Source organism: Enhydra lutris, unplaced genomic scaffold, assembly GCF_002288905.1.
Source record: "Enhydra lutris kenyoni isolate GAN:26980312 unplaced genomic scaffold, ASM228890v2 scaffoldscaffold2, whole genome shotgun sequence".
Lineage (NCBI taxonomy): Eukaryota > Metazoa > Chordata > Mammalia > Carnivora > Mustelidae > Enhydra > Enhydra lutris.
Genome location: NW_019154086.1, coordinates 55,554,926 through 55,568,562, shown reverse-complemented (window position 1 = coordinate 55,568,562; position 13,637 = coordinate 55,554,926). Strand labels below are relative to the sequence as shown.

Below are 13,637 nucleotides of genomic sequence, written 5' to 3'. Positions count from 1 at the left end.
GTACCTATACGAGTCTTGTGACTAAACTTTATCATACATCCTTAATTATTTCTTCAGAATTTCAATAAGTAATACTAAGGACATGCACCATTTTAAGGTTTTCCATAGAGATTGCCAAACTGCCTTCCAGAAAGGTTTGCCAACAAACATAGCCACCAACAGTGTACCAATCAATCCCATTTAAGACAATTCTCCAGAGAAATAAAATCAAATGACAACCCCAGGTTCCTGTCTCAGTTTTTGTTACATCAGGAAAGTTATGCCTTTCTCTAATGAAAAAGTACAGGCTCTCATTCTTTTGTTTATTACATGTTTATTCACCACCTGCTAGCAATGAGGCATTGTGTAGGCTCTAGAGAGGCAAAACCAAAGATAGGTTAAAAAAAAAAAAGAATTCAGAAGAACTAAAATCTTAAAAGCTATCTTCTTTCTGATTATTTTGTTCTTCATTTGTATGAAGTCATGCATGATGAATTGGGGAATAGACTCTAGCTCAGGAGGCTGGGGAGCTAGTGCTAAGTGATTTGGTTGAGTCATCTAATCATACATCTCTTCCTGAATCTTAGAAGCAGCAGAATAATGATGGATTGTTTATACGGCCCTGTCGAGCCTGGGATCTCCTGAGAGGGAGTCTTTGGTGGATGAACCTTGGTGACAGCATTAGAAAGATGTGAGAAAATCAACGCCTCCTACATGATTGACCTCTAGGGTGGCTGGGTTCTCATGGCAAGGTTTTGATCATCTGGAGAGTTGTATAACTAACTCCTGTTCAAAGGAAAAATTAAAATGAGGCTCTGAGATAAGAAGACTGAGGGTCAGGAGACCCGCATCCTTGTACTCCCACCAAATAGCTGTCAACACCCCGATAAGTCACAAAGCATATTGTTTGTAAAAGTGTTTGCAGTAATTCTGTTCCCTGAATTCACACCACTGGAAAGTTATCTCCAGCACTGATTTGGTTAGTCATGTCATTCTTTGCTTTGGCTAAAAGGAGCAAACACGATGAAGGTACAACCTAAAAAGCATTGGCAAATTGGAGCTTGCTCTCTTCTGTTGATGTCTGAGACTCTGCAACTGTCATGGCAAGAAATCTGGAATAACCTTCTAGATCATGGTAGTGACACCCACTGCTTACAGCCAACTCTAATGGTAACTACCATGCATGGGGCCATCCAGCTCATCCCACCTCGGCTGACCCAAGAGTTGTACCGAGTTGCAGGAGACAGCTCAGCAGAGATCACCCAAATCCAGCCCGAAGTACTTTTATATCTCTATTCTGTTCAATTTCTTTTATTTTCTTTCTTTCTTTTTTTTTTCCTTTGGTAATTTGTCTGAACTCCATTTGCTTGGACTCAAAATAAAGTAAGTTATTTTAATAGTTTGTTTTCTAATGTAGTTTAGGTAATAGCCTTATATTTACAAAGCTATTTTAATTACTTTGAAAGAAATATATATCCTGCTTAAGATTTGGAGTTATTTTTTTCCAAAGGTCTTTCCTTGATGGAACCCACACTTCCTTGATGGGTTTCAAATATCACATGATGAGAAAAAAATCACAATAGTTGGTGAATTACAGTTAGACCTGTTCCTGTGAGTATTCTCCATTTTTGTTCATGTGAGTATGGAAGTTTCAGAAGGTGGATATTTAAAACACAGCTTTTATGAAAAACAATAAAAAACTGTATCAAATATATTTTGTAATAACTCTCTAATAGCATCTTGAAGTTAAAATTATAACTGGCATTATACTCTGCCAGACAGATTTTCAGAATAACTTTTTTTCCTCCATAGGTTTTTTTCCCCTGAGCTTTCAAAAACACTGGACAATTGCTCAGATATGGTTTATTCACTAAAATACAAAGCTGAATTTACTTCTCCCACACCTTATGTTTTTTCCTTGTCTTCTTTATTTTCTAATTTAGAGCAAAATTTTTAAAAATCTGAACATAGACAACAGAGAGTAGGTCACGAGTGCATGATATTATCGCAAAAGAGAATGTCTTACCTGCCAAAATAACTTCTGCAGTATGTAAACATCCATGTCAAAGGCAACATTAAAGATAATTATTGGGGTAAATAGATCAAAAAAGATTTTTGGACTCATCCATTGTATGGCATCTGCATATATTTGGACCTAATAATATAAAAAAATATGTCATTTTCTCATTTATCCATCCTCCTATTAGATAGATTACATGCCAGGCACTCCTATCTCTAGAAAAAGAGAAAAAGATATATCACAACGAATAGGTGTTCAAATCTTGACTGTATTGCTTTTCATCATTTTCCTTTTTAAAAAAAATATTTATTATTTTAGAGAGAGGGGAAAGTGGAGTGGGGGAGGGAGAGAGAGTCTTAAGACTTAAGCCCCATGCAGGGCTCCATCTTACCACCCTGAGATCATGACTTGAACCGAAACCAAGAGTCAGACACCTAACTGACTGTGCCACCCAGGCACTCCAGATTTTCATAATTTTCCATCGCATTATCTCCATGCCTATTTTGTTTTTTAAACAACAGGAAAAGAAAGTACATTGATAGTGGGTACAAGAGAATATGAAGGAGATCTTCAGGCATACAAGAGGAAGAAAGGTTTCAGGTGGATGGATTATCATGCACAACCATCCACAAAGGAGCAAGCAATCATATTAAATTTCAGAAACTACAAATAATTAACCATGGCTTACACAGAAGATGTGTGTGGGAGAGTAGCAGGAATAAAAACTGGGAAGTTAATGTTGTTAGTGAAATTAACAAATTAATGGTGTTTATCACAAATTATTTAGTTGATATTTGTAAATCCTGTTATGGGCATCCACTCAACATTCTGTTCATTAAGGAAACACAGATTGCCTGCTGTGTTAGGTGGTATCTTTGCTTTGGGAGGGATGAGTCTCCATGAGTCTCTTGTGTTTCTCCATGTCTTATGAGTGGAGGCCCTGATTGCTTTTCTTCCAGACTAACTTTCAAAAGTATTTGTATGGCTAACAGCTTTGGAAGACAGAGCCAAGTGCCCTCCTTGAGAGCAAAGAACTGGCATACTATGCTGTACAGTGTAATAAGGACAGTGTCTCCATTTAGGGCAAGAGGTCAGGAGAGCTTACTGTCCATCACGAAATATTCAAGTTCTCTAAACTCAGGTTTCTTCTCCTCTAATGCAATCCATCATGTATGCAGGTTTCACCGGGCTCTCTTTTTTTTATCCCTGTGGGTATTGGGGCTCATAGAACAAGAAGATGCTGATACTCCAGCTTCTGCTCTTGCCATGAGCAATAAAGTCCTTTTCTTAGGCCCAAGCGTCCCATGTCTTTTGCCAGGATCATGAAACTGTGGCAGGCTAACTTATTATTTGCAAATAGAGTAAAATCTTAGACCCTGCACAGTTCTTGATCTCTGTTCTCTTCTTTTAAAGTTATTGACAAATAGAAAAGTTGATAGAAGTACTTAAAATTGCATATAAGTCAAAATTGTATGGTTACAAAACCTATTGATGACAAATGAAGTAATAATCTGGTTCTTATATGGATACATGTTTTTCATAATGTTCATTAATATCACTGGTTACATTTGTTTGGGAAGGCCAATCGTTTTCATACATGTTCTCATTCACACTCTGATTGACTAGAGTAAGTGGAGAACTATGGCCTCGGGCCACATCTGACTCAATGCTTGTTTTTGTAAAATAAATTCCTATTAGAACACAGCCATGCTTCTCACTTACATATTGTTGAGTAATTGTGACAGAGTTCACGTGGCTTGGATAACCTAAAATATTTACTCTATGGACTTTTATAGAAAAAATTTGTTGCCAACCCAGGGCTAGAGAACTATTTAATGTGTCAATGATGCATTCTACATCCCTTATAGTAAAGAGAGTCTCTCTCCTCTACCTGACTCCAGCTGTTCTCAACTATTTATAACACCGTAGCTGCCTTGACTACATCTGTGGTTTGCCTTCCTCTCACTTCCAACTCCAGGTAAGAGGTTCAGCTTCTGTTTCTTGAGATCTTGTAAGATACACACTTAAAGACTTAGCCTCTATTCTAATGGGAACCCTGTAAAGCATTCCTAACTGAGGCAATAGATTGGTTCAATGTCAGAATTCTCTTGCAACTAGAGTCCTGTACCAGCCGCTCAGGGTCTCTGGGCTTCTATCTTATTAGCCAATTCTTGGGATGCCTGAGTAGCTCAGTTGGTTAAGCATTTGCCTTTGGCTCAAACCATGACCCCAGGGTCCTAGGATCTAGTTCCACATCAAGGCACCTTGCACAGCAGGGAGCCTGCTTCTCCCTCTGCGTGCAGCTCCCCCCGCTTGTGATCTCTCTCTGACAAATGAATAAGTAAAATCTTTAAAGAGAAGAGGCAATTCTCATCTAAGTTTTTGAATTCTGCTTAAACTGTCATTAGCTGCTTATACTCTCAGTAGGTGTATGTGAACTTATTCTCTGAGGTGCCCAACTCCTTACAGATAGAGGCTCTGTTTGACTACGTTTAGCTGAATCTCAGTTCTGTCACCCTTGGTTCCTTTTTTCATGCATCTGGTCTGACGTCATCCATATCACAAGCATCCATAGACTGGCAGAGCAGTGAGTTGGCAAGTATTTTTGCAAATTTCCTTAAGCCATTTTTGTATTTGTATGAATTTGAGATATACTACAAAATACTCATATTTACTATACACACCTGCTCAGAAGTAAAACTTAATATTTCAAAACTGCATCCAATTAAAAATAATATCACAGGGACAGGAACTGCAAAGTCTTTTAAGTGTAGATTCAAAAATGCTGCAAAAAATACATGTTTACTGAAAGGCAGTGATATATCACATTTATGGAACTTTAATTTGATATATTTTCTTAATACTGAGGTCAATGAAATATTGTTCCACTTTTCACTTACTTAATTCCTGTAATTGAAACCTTCTCTCATACTTAAGCATATTGAATTGGTATAATTCTTAATCTGCTGGATTCTGTATTTACCTCTTCTATGAAGTATCTCGTTTCCTCAGTATCTTTAGTAAATATTGCTAGCAGTCATTGGTTCTTGGGTTATTATTAAAATATTTATAGCAATTTTTTGTACATGCTATATATCAGGTACTAGTTTCTTTAGCAATCTTGCAATAAAAGGTTAATAAATAACTAAACTTTAATGAAATCTCCTGGTTGATTCCCAAACTAACAATGAGGAACCAGCTATAAGAATTTGCCCAATGAGGGGAACCTGGGTGGCTCAGTGGGTTAAAGCCTCTGCCTTCGGCTCAGGTCATGGTCCCAGTGTCCTGGGATCGAGCTCCACATCGGGCTCTGTGCTCTGCGGGGAGCCTGCTTCCACCTCTCTCTCTATCTGTCTGCCTCTCTGCCTACTTGTGATCTCTGTCTGTCAAATAAATTAAAAAAAAAAAAAAAAGAATTTGCCCAATGAGAAAAGCTAGCTTCCTATATTTCTGGTTGCCTACTATACATTAGAAAGCCTGTAATGAATTGTTATCAAAGTACAATAAGCAATATCACAGCATTTCCTTCAGTTTAATGCTTTCTGCCTCTTTGTAATATGAGTTTTAATCCAAGAATGAAAAAAAGTGTTTTCTTTTGATTTTTATAGTATTCTTATCATAGAAGGAGGCATAATTTATTATTTGAACAAAACCTATGGGACACCCTACCAAGTGGTTAAAAGATAACCGATCCACTCAGAAGACTCCCCCTCATTTTGAAAATTCTTTGCTCAAGTGAAGAAAGTAGTACACAACTAGTTTTAATATATGAATGAAACTATAGTTTGTGATCTCACAGAGAGCAATCAAAATACCCCATCTCTTAATTTTTGGCTCATCTGCTTTGATTCTTCCCATCATTTAAATCTAATCATGACCTACCAAGTAAAAAGTGTGAATACTTTGAATCCAAAAGATGATAAATAATATGAACTAGACTCTACATATCTCTTTTTCAGGGGCAGATTATCATTGGATTCATTTGGTTGATAATCTTGGGTTAAAAGTATGAATTTAGGAACAAAATTCTAATTTTCTATTACTGCTACTTTCCCCGGTTCTATATGGTGACGTTTACAAGATATAGCCATAGAATAAACTCAAATAAAGAGAGTTATACCTACCTCCAACTGTGCAGACCAAGGACAGTATTAGAATGATTTCAGGGAGATCTTCAGAAGTAGTCATAAACGTACTTGTGAAAAATTCCTGCCACGTGTTAGAAAATCCTCTGGTAAGAAGAGTGAAATTAGACAGACTAGAATTCAAATCCATTCTGCTGTTTCTCACAGACCATTTGAATTCAACTCTTAAGACTCAGCAAAACTCTCACAGGATCACAGGATTGTAAAATTTGCCTTCTTCTTGAGCTTCTAGTACATTTCTTTAAAAAGAAGAAGAAGAAGAAGAAGAAAGAAGCTCACATTTCTCCTTAATTATTACTGGTGATATCTTAGGGTCCAACAAATTTTGGGAAGCCTCTGCCTTCTATGATGCCTACAATTTGACTGAGATATAAAAGGTACAACCCCAAGTGATAGAGACTAGCCAGTGTCACCCTGCGTTCACTTACAATGCCAAGCACTCCTCTGCTGTTATTCACCGTGCATCTACCCAATGGTGTGAAAGGAGTTTTCATCTAACCAGTTACGGGGACCACAGACTAGTGTAGATTACTTAGTTCTGGGGATGGACAACTGAAGGGTTTGCCCTCAGCTTATCTGAGACTCTGGAAGCATGTCTGGCAGCTGTTCCAAATGGGGAAAATGGATATGGTCAGAATATTCTGATCTCTTTTGCTGCTCTCTCCAGACAGGAGTTAATAGACCATGGTGATATTCCATCTTAGCATTCTTTTATCTCATTTAGGTGCGATGAGCCAGGTTTTCTCTGACTTTTGTACATTTATATAGTAACCAAGAACATAAAAAAAATGTTGAAACCAAAAGGATTTAAAACAAGGGAGTTGTTACATGTTCTATCTCATTGTTGCTTCATGGAAGAGGAACAACAAGGGCCACGATGTGTCCTGGGTGTTGGGCTCCGGGAAATGCAGGAGGAACAATAGAAATGACCCCCGGGGCAGTCATCTTCCAGCCTCCCCACCCCCCCTTTCCTTAACCCTTGACTCTTCCACCAAAAGGATGTATGCCCAGGTCACGTCTCCATAGGTAACCCGAAACCTATGCAAGAAACAGAAGTATCAGGACCCCCCAGCCCATACCCTCCGATCAGCAAATACCCTACCATATATGGATGTGAGCCCATGCCCTACCTTGGCCCGATAAAAGACCCCCACCAACTCCCTCCCAGTGCGACTTCCCCCACTCCCCTTTCTGGGAGGAACCTTGCCCAAGGGTGCCCACCTCCTCCCGGGGCAACTTTCCTGGCTCCCCTTCTCCCGAGCCCTGAAACTTCACTGGAGAGTGCCTTTAATAAATCTTGCCTTGCGCCCACTTCTCCTGGTGTCGTGTTTATCTCGCCTATAAAACCTTACACTGGGATGTGTCTTGGTTTGAGGAAATAAGTGATAATTACAGTCTGTAATACCATCTGCTTCCCATGCTAAGGAGTGTTTTATATCAGGGTCTTAAAATTCATGCAGGGAATTCTTCCAATTCTATCTCCTAACAGTGACTTAACATTTTCTAGTGTCCTCCATTAGCATCTTATCTGGCTGCCATGCTAAATTAGTTCATTTTTACCAAACTTCCTTTTCTAATCCAGAAATGTCTTTTGAAATTTCAAAGTTCAATGTCTTTTTAAATTTTAAATACTTTGTTATTATATACCCTTTTCTAATTATAAAAATAATATTTTGAAAGAGAAAATTAAATGAATACATGTTTACTGAACACTTCTGAAATAAAATATGTAAACAAACATTGCCAAAAACAGGGGGAAAAAAATCAACCACAGTCCTGCCATCTCATTGTTCTTGTATTATTTACACTGTTGGGCTCATCTTTACACTAATATACTTTATACTGCTTTGCACTCGGTGTTCTATCAGTAGCCTTAAAGAGCCTCATAAACACCATTTATAAAGGTTGTATCATATTAGCACCAATGTAAAAGTGCCGACTGTGGTCAGACTGCCGGTAAGCAAAGGGCTGATGGGCTACAGCTTACAGGGTGAAAGACTCTGGGCAGCTTCCTTCACGGCTGTTGTCCTCAGTCTTCCTATGTGTATAGGTCCCTATCTGTGAAACTTATCTCTCTGTGTCTATTTTATTTATTTGTCATCACCTGTGGTGTTATAATGATACTGATGCCTGGGTCCTATCCCCGGAGATTTCTGTTTCAATCAGTCTGACTAGCAGCCTGGGCTTCATCAGCAATTTTAATGTGCAGTCAAAGTCAGCAGCCACTGGGATTCACCCAATCCAAAGGCAAAATTCCTCCATTTTTAGTCTCAAATCATTTCTTTCTCTCTTTTTTCAGTGTTTAGCAATTTTGTTTTATTTTTTATTTTTTCAAACTTTAACTTTTTTTTTTAATTATTTTATGTTAGTCACCACACATCATTAGTTTTTGATGTAGTGTTCCATGATTCAAACAATACTGGAAACACATCTGAAGTTTTAAGTTGGGTTCATCATTTGTTGCAGTAAGTTCCCTGGCGAACTGTGGTGTGTCTCAGTAACAGGATGTTGAAATTATTGTGCATCTGGGCTCTGGCTCGGTGATTCTGGAGAAGGTCCAGAAAAATAAGAGTTTGCTATAGATCGGTGCTGTCAGGAAGCAAGGATAATTCTGTGGCTGGGTATCTTAACTTATGTATAGGGAGGGCAGACTAGAACAAGGATAAAGCTGTCACCGGTAAAGAAGCAGAAGTCACTCATTTTAGCCAAGAGAGGGGTTGTTTGGTATCTGTGGGTTGCCTGGTGACTTTCTGTTTCACTTTTAAGGTTTAGAGGGATCTCATGATGTTGATGTTCTGTGAGATTGTGTCCAACAGGAGAATAATATGGCCCATGTATGAGCAGCAGGCCAGCTGGTCGTGACACTGAGGGATACCTAGCTTTGAGTGTTAGACCAGTTCCCTGATGTCAGGGGCTTCTTCTGTGTTTGCCTAGTTTTTGTTTTTCCTCGAACGATTTCTAAATTCCTTAATTTTACTTTAACATGTCAAGAACTGAAGATAGACCCAGATATCTTGATAGCTGTATAGCTCTGATGGAACAGAGCAAGTATGGCTATCCCCCTAAGACAGAGATTCTCAACCTTGGTGCCACACTGGAATAACTTAGAGTTTTAAAAATACAGAGGTGGGGTTGCCTGGCTGGCTCTGTGGGTAAGGCGTGGGACTCTTGGTCTCAGGTTGTAAATTTGAGCCTCATGTTGGGTGTAGAAATTACCTAAAAATAGGATCTTTAAAAAAAAAAGTACAGATGTATGGGTGGCACTCCCAGAGGTTAATCTAATAGGTCTGAGGTCTAACCTGGGTATTGGGAACTTCAGAAGCTTCCCAGTGATTCTAATGAGCAGCCATTATTCCGAAGCCCCGCCCTGAAAGAAGTCCATGCCTTTAGGAAACAACACTGTGATAGTTTAATGATACTTGCTTTTAGTTAAATGCCAAACTATTTAGAAAAATAATGTCAATGTCACCTATTAACTTGCCCACTGTTATTCCAAAATTAAACATCCTGGAGCAAAGAGGCTTGACCAAAAAAGGAAAAGTATTTTCTGCAACATAGTTACACATTCTTACATGCTTGCAGAATTTACTACAATTAAGGAGTTTATTTTCCAAGCTAAAAGTAGGGAGACATGTTCCCATAAGCATTTTCCTTATTTCTAAAATTGTTTATATGAAAACTTTAAAAAGTGTTTATATATTTAATCCTGATCAACTCCTTTCAGAAAAGAAAAAAATTACTCTGTCTTCATTATCCTTGAAATTCAGGGATACAGATGATCAAGTTCAACTGAATTTCACTATCTGGCTGTAAATACATGGCAAACACTCAGTCTGGCTTTTCCAACCTCTACGCCAAATTCTCCTGGCAAACCTCTCACCCAACGAAATGATCTCATTTTAAGTTAGCATGTAAATGCTAATATTACTCTAGTTTAATATTTTAAAAGGTATGGGTAAAGAAATAGCGTGAGACTAAACAGATTTTCAATGTTCATTGAAACTCTTCTCAAGGTTCAGCTGACTTTTGACAACTTTGGAGAAGTTTATGAGTCTGTGTCTCATTAAAAGTATTCATTTGTCTTGAAATCACCATATAGGTTTCCTACATTAATTTTTCAATAAATTCGATAATGCCTCCATTTCCACTATGCATGGAGTAAATTCATGACTGCTCTCTCAGAAAGGGCATGTAGCCTTGCCTCTCAACAGTCAGTCGGCCTTAAGAAATTCTCTCTGTCATGGAAAAGTGGAAGTAAGACTAATTCTCTGTCCCTGAAAATGGAAGGTCTTTTTTTCCTTCTAATCACCACATTTTTCAGGAATTCACAGACAAAAGCATCTTGAGGAGGGCACAGTGGCATCCCAGTAATCTTCACAAGGGGCAAACTCTGGCCTAAAGGTTTATGACAGACCACCACCGGGGTCCTGCCACATCACACAGCAGCCCTTACTCACGACTCTAACTGACATGGACGGTCTGTCGCCCTCCTAATGCCTCTTCACTCCCAAGGAGCCCTTCGTCCCTCTCGGCTCAGCTCCATGCACCTGAGGAGACTGATCAGGACATCAGCGTGCTTTCCTCTCCCTGCCTCAGCAAGGCAAAGGTAACAAACCTATAAACCAGATAGTTTGGAAGGGATGATAAAGGAAGAGTCATGGAGGAGGGACAGCGGTTGAGGCGCAGCAAGTCCAAATGAGAGGCTCGTTTGCCTTGATTTGGCTGCCACAGGAAAGGTGGAAACTCTTCGAGGGAATGGCTGGCTGAATGGGTAGCTGGAATACTGTGGGAGCATTTTCTCCTTTCCAAGGAAAGGCTGAGGGAGCAAAGTACCAGAGGGGAAGGACAACTTCCTGAAGGGAAAACTGCAGGAGGGCTCACCGTCCAGAGTCTCAGGAAGAGTATCCTGGGGTAGTGAGAAGTGGAGACTAGCTCTTCTTTTCACCCCAGAACAGCCCAATCAACTGCAACCTCTCTGGCAGTTACTTGCTCCGAGCCCCGCCCCTGGTCTGCACCCATTGGCTTCAGGTCCATAACTCCTGACCTGATTGGCTGATGAAATACATCAGAAGATGCTGCTCAGCACCACTGCCCCTTTACTTCCAAGGCAACCGTGGACGACTTAAGACCATGTTTATTTTTAAAAAATAATAAATAGATAAATAAGGGTGAAAAAGAACCCCGAGAATTTTATTGCTATGTTAATTTAAAGTTTTGGAACAATGGATTTCTGGTAAAGAGCTGATGGACACTCTTTTCCTAGAATTCCAGAAGTGGGTTTCCTGGGTAAGACAGGGAGGTAGAGATTTTGAAATATGAGGAGGCTGGTTACTGGATTAGAAAAAAGAGAGAGAGAATGGCTATGTGGGACATGTAGAAGAATAAACAGGCCAGGTGGACTTTCACTTCTGGAACATTTATGTGGAGAAGTTGTTAGGAATAATGAGACACTCATTTCTTTTTCCTAAATAAATCTTACAAAGGACATTTTAATTGAAATTACGTAGTGATATTACCGTAAAGTCAATTTTTATATTTCTAGTCTCATCATAAAGTATTTTAGGAGACATTTTGTAATGATTTTGAAGTCTAGATACTTATTTGGTATATGTGATACCTCTTTATAATTTTACTCACACAAAGCCTTTGTGAAGTTCTTTTGATGCCTACGAAAAGGTTTGTGCAGAGAAGAGAGGTGCTAGAGTGGGGAAGTGAAAGGCAAATCCATCGAAGATAGAAGTAAATGCTGGAGAATGGCTGACTAAATTATCCACCTGGCCTGCAGAGAACCTTTTACAGACTTTGTAAGTGGTCTTCTAGTGGCCATTAGGCAATAGAATTCGCCAAAGAAAATTATTTTCACAAAGTTAGCACTGTAAATCCATCTGGGGGATGGTCAGTCAAGGAAACTAAGAAAGGCTTTCAAAAGTGATAAAGTGCACATAATGTTTTAAGGACATGAAAATCAAGACTGTTTCTGAGAGACATGCAAGTTATCTTCTATTCGAGCTAGGATTAGATTAGCAGATGAAGTAATCACTATATCTATACTCTCATGAGAAAGATATAAACATTTATTTTTAAGGATTTTTAAAATATTTATTTTCCATTCTTTGTGTTTCATCTCTTTCTCCAGGCCCACTTAATTCTACTCCAATAACTACAGGGAAGAGGAACTGTGTTTCCCCCTTTATTTTCTCTGATTTATTTGGGTGGAATTCAGCAGAAAATTAAAAAATTGGTCATGATCTTTTTCTATAATATCTACTGTGAGTGATTTCCTCTTATCTCTTACTTGCCTTTTTAAATTTTAATTATGTTCTTTAAAAACTCACCATTATTAAATTTAAATTTTTTATATTAAAACCTATTGATGCTTTTTTATCTGTGATTCCTTCTATCATTTTTGAGTGAAGTCCACCTTCTATAGTGAAGAAGTTTAATAATATTGTAGGGACCAAAGGCAGGTCATCCCCAAATCGGTCACTTTGATATGGAGATATTTTGAGTTAAAAAGCAATCAAAGGGCACTGAGGTGGCTCAGTTGGTTAAGCATCTGCCTTTGACTCAGGTCATGATCCCAGGGTCATCTGTGTCCTGGGGCTCCCTGCTCAGCGTGGAGTCCACATCTCCCTCCCCCCCGCCTCTCTCCTGCTCTTGCTCTCTCTCTCTCCCTCTTGCTCTCTCTCAAATAAATAAGTAAAATCTTAAAAAAAAAAGGCAATAAAAACTCAGGTAATTCAGGAAAAGCTCTTTACCTCTCCCTCAAAGGCATACAAAAATTTAGAAGACCTCCAAGTAAAGAGCAATCACCGTATTAAACATCATAATAGGACCTAAGTGTCGTAGAAAGGGAGGAACCTACCAAGGTCTGTTTGATCCAAGTCCTCTATGTCCCATTTTTTCTAAATGGCCCAGCAAACATTTGTTTATCTAAGATTTACTCTTTTTCATGTTCCTGGGAATTGCTTTCCTTCCCTTTGAAGCCGCACATCCTTACCCCTTTCTCCTTAGTTCTGGATGACATTTATACCTCATTTTGCCTGACTGTCTTTGGAATATCCATGTCTGCAAGGATTCCCTATGCCTAGGAAATTAAGTTTGATTTTCTCTGCTGATCTGTCTCATGTCAATCTGATTCTCAGTCTGGCTAGAAGGTTCTCGAAGGGCAGAGAGAATTCCTCTTCCTCGATAATATTAAAACCTATTTACTTTTTTTTTTTTTTTTTAAGATTTTATCCATTTGACAGAGAGAGAGATCACAAGTAGAGAGAGAGAGAGAGGAGGAAGCAGGCTCCCTGCCTAGCAGAGAGCTGGATGTGGGACTTGATCCTAGAACCCTGAGATCAGGACCTGAGCCGAAGGCAGAGGCTCAACCCACTGAGCCACCCAGGCAGCCCCATAAAACCTATTTACTTTTAATTATTAATGAATTTTTAAAAAAACATGTTCAACCATGTCCCTTCAGAATTATTTCAGTGCATAGTAAATGC

At 38.9% G+C, this 13,637-nt stretch overlaps 1 protein-coding gene across 1 annotated transcript in view; it reads right to left on the bottom strand.

Moving 5' to 3' along the window:
• The window catches only part of LOC111150828 (solute carrier family 9 member C1), a 75,099-nt gene extending 68,825 nt beyond the window's left edge, over positions 1-6,274 (bottom strand). The window contains exons 1-3 of the mRNA XM_022508454.1: positions 6,124-6,274; positions 4,684-4,784; positions 2,006-2,134 (exon numbers count right to left, since the gene is read on the bottom strand). Coding sequence (XP_022364162.1) covers positions 2,006-2,134; positions 4,684-4,784; positions 6,124-6,274 — 381 coding nt within the window. The remainder of the gene's footprint in view (positions 1-2,005; positions 2,135-4,683; positions 4,785-6,123) is intronic.
• Between the last annotated feature and the right edge of the window lie 7,363 nt (positions 6,275-13,637).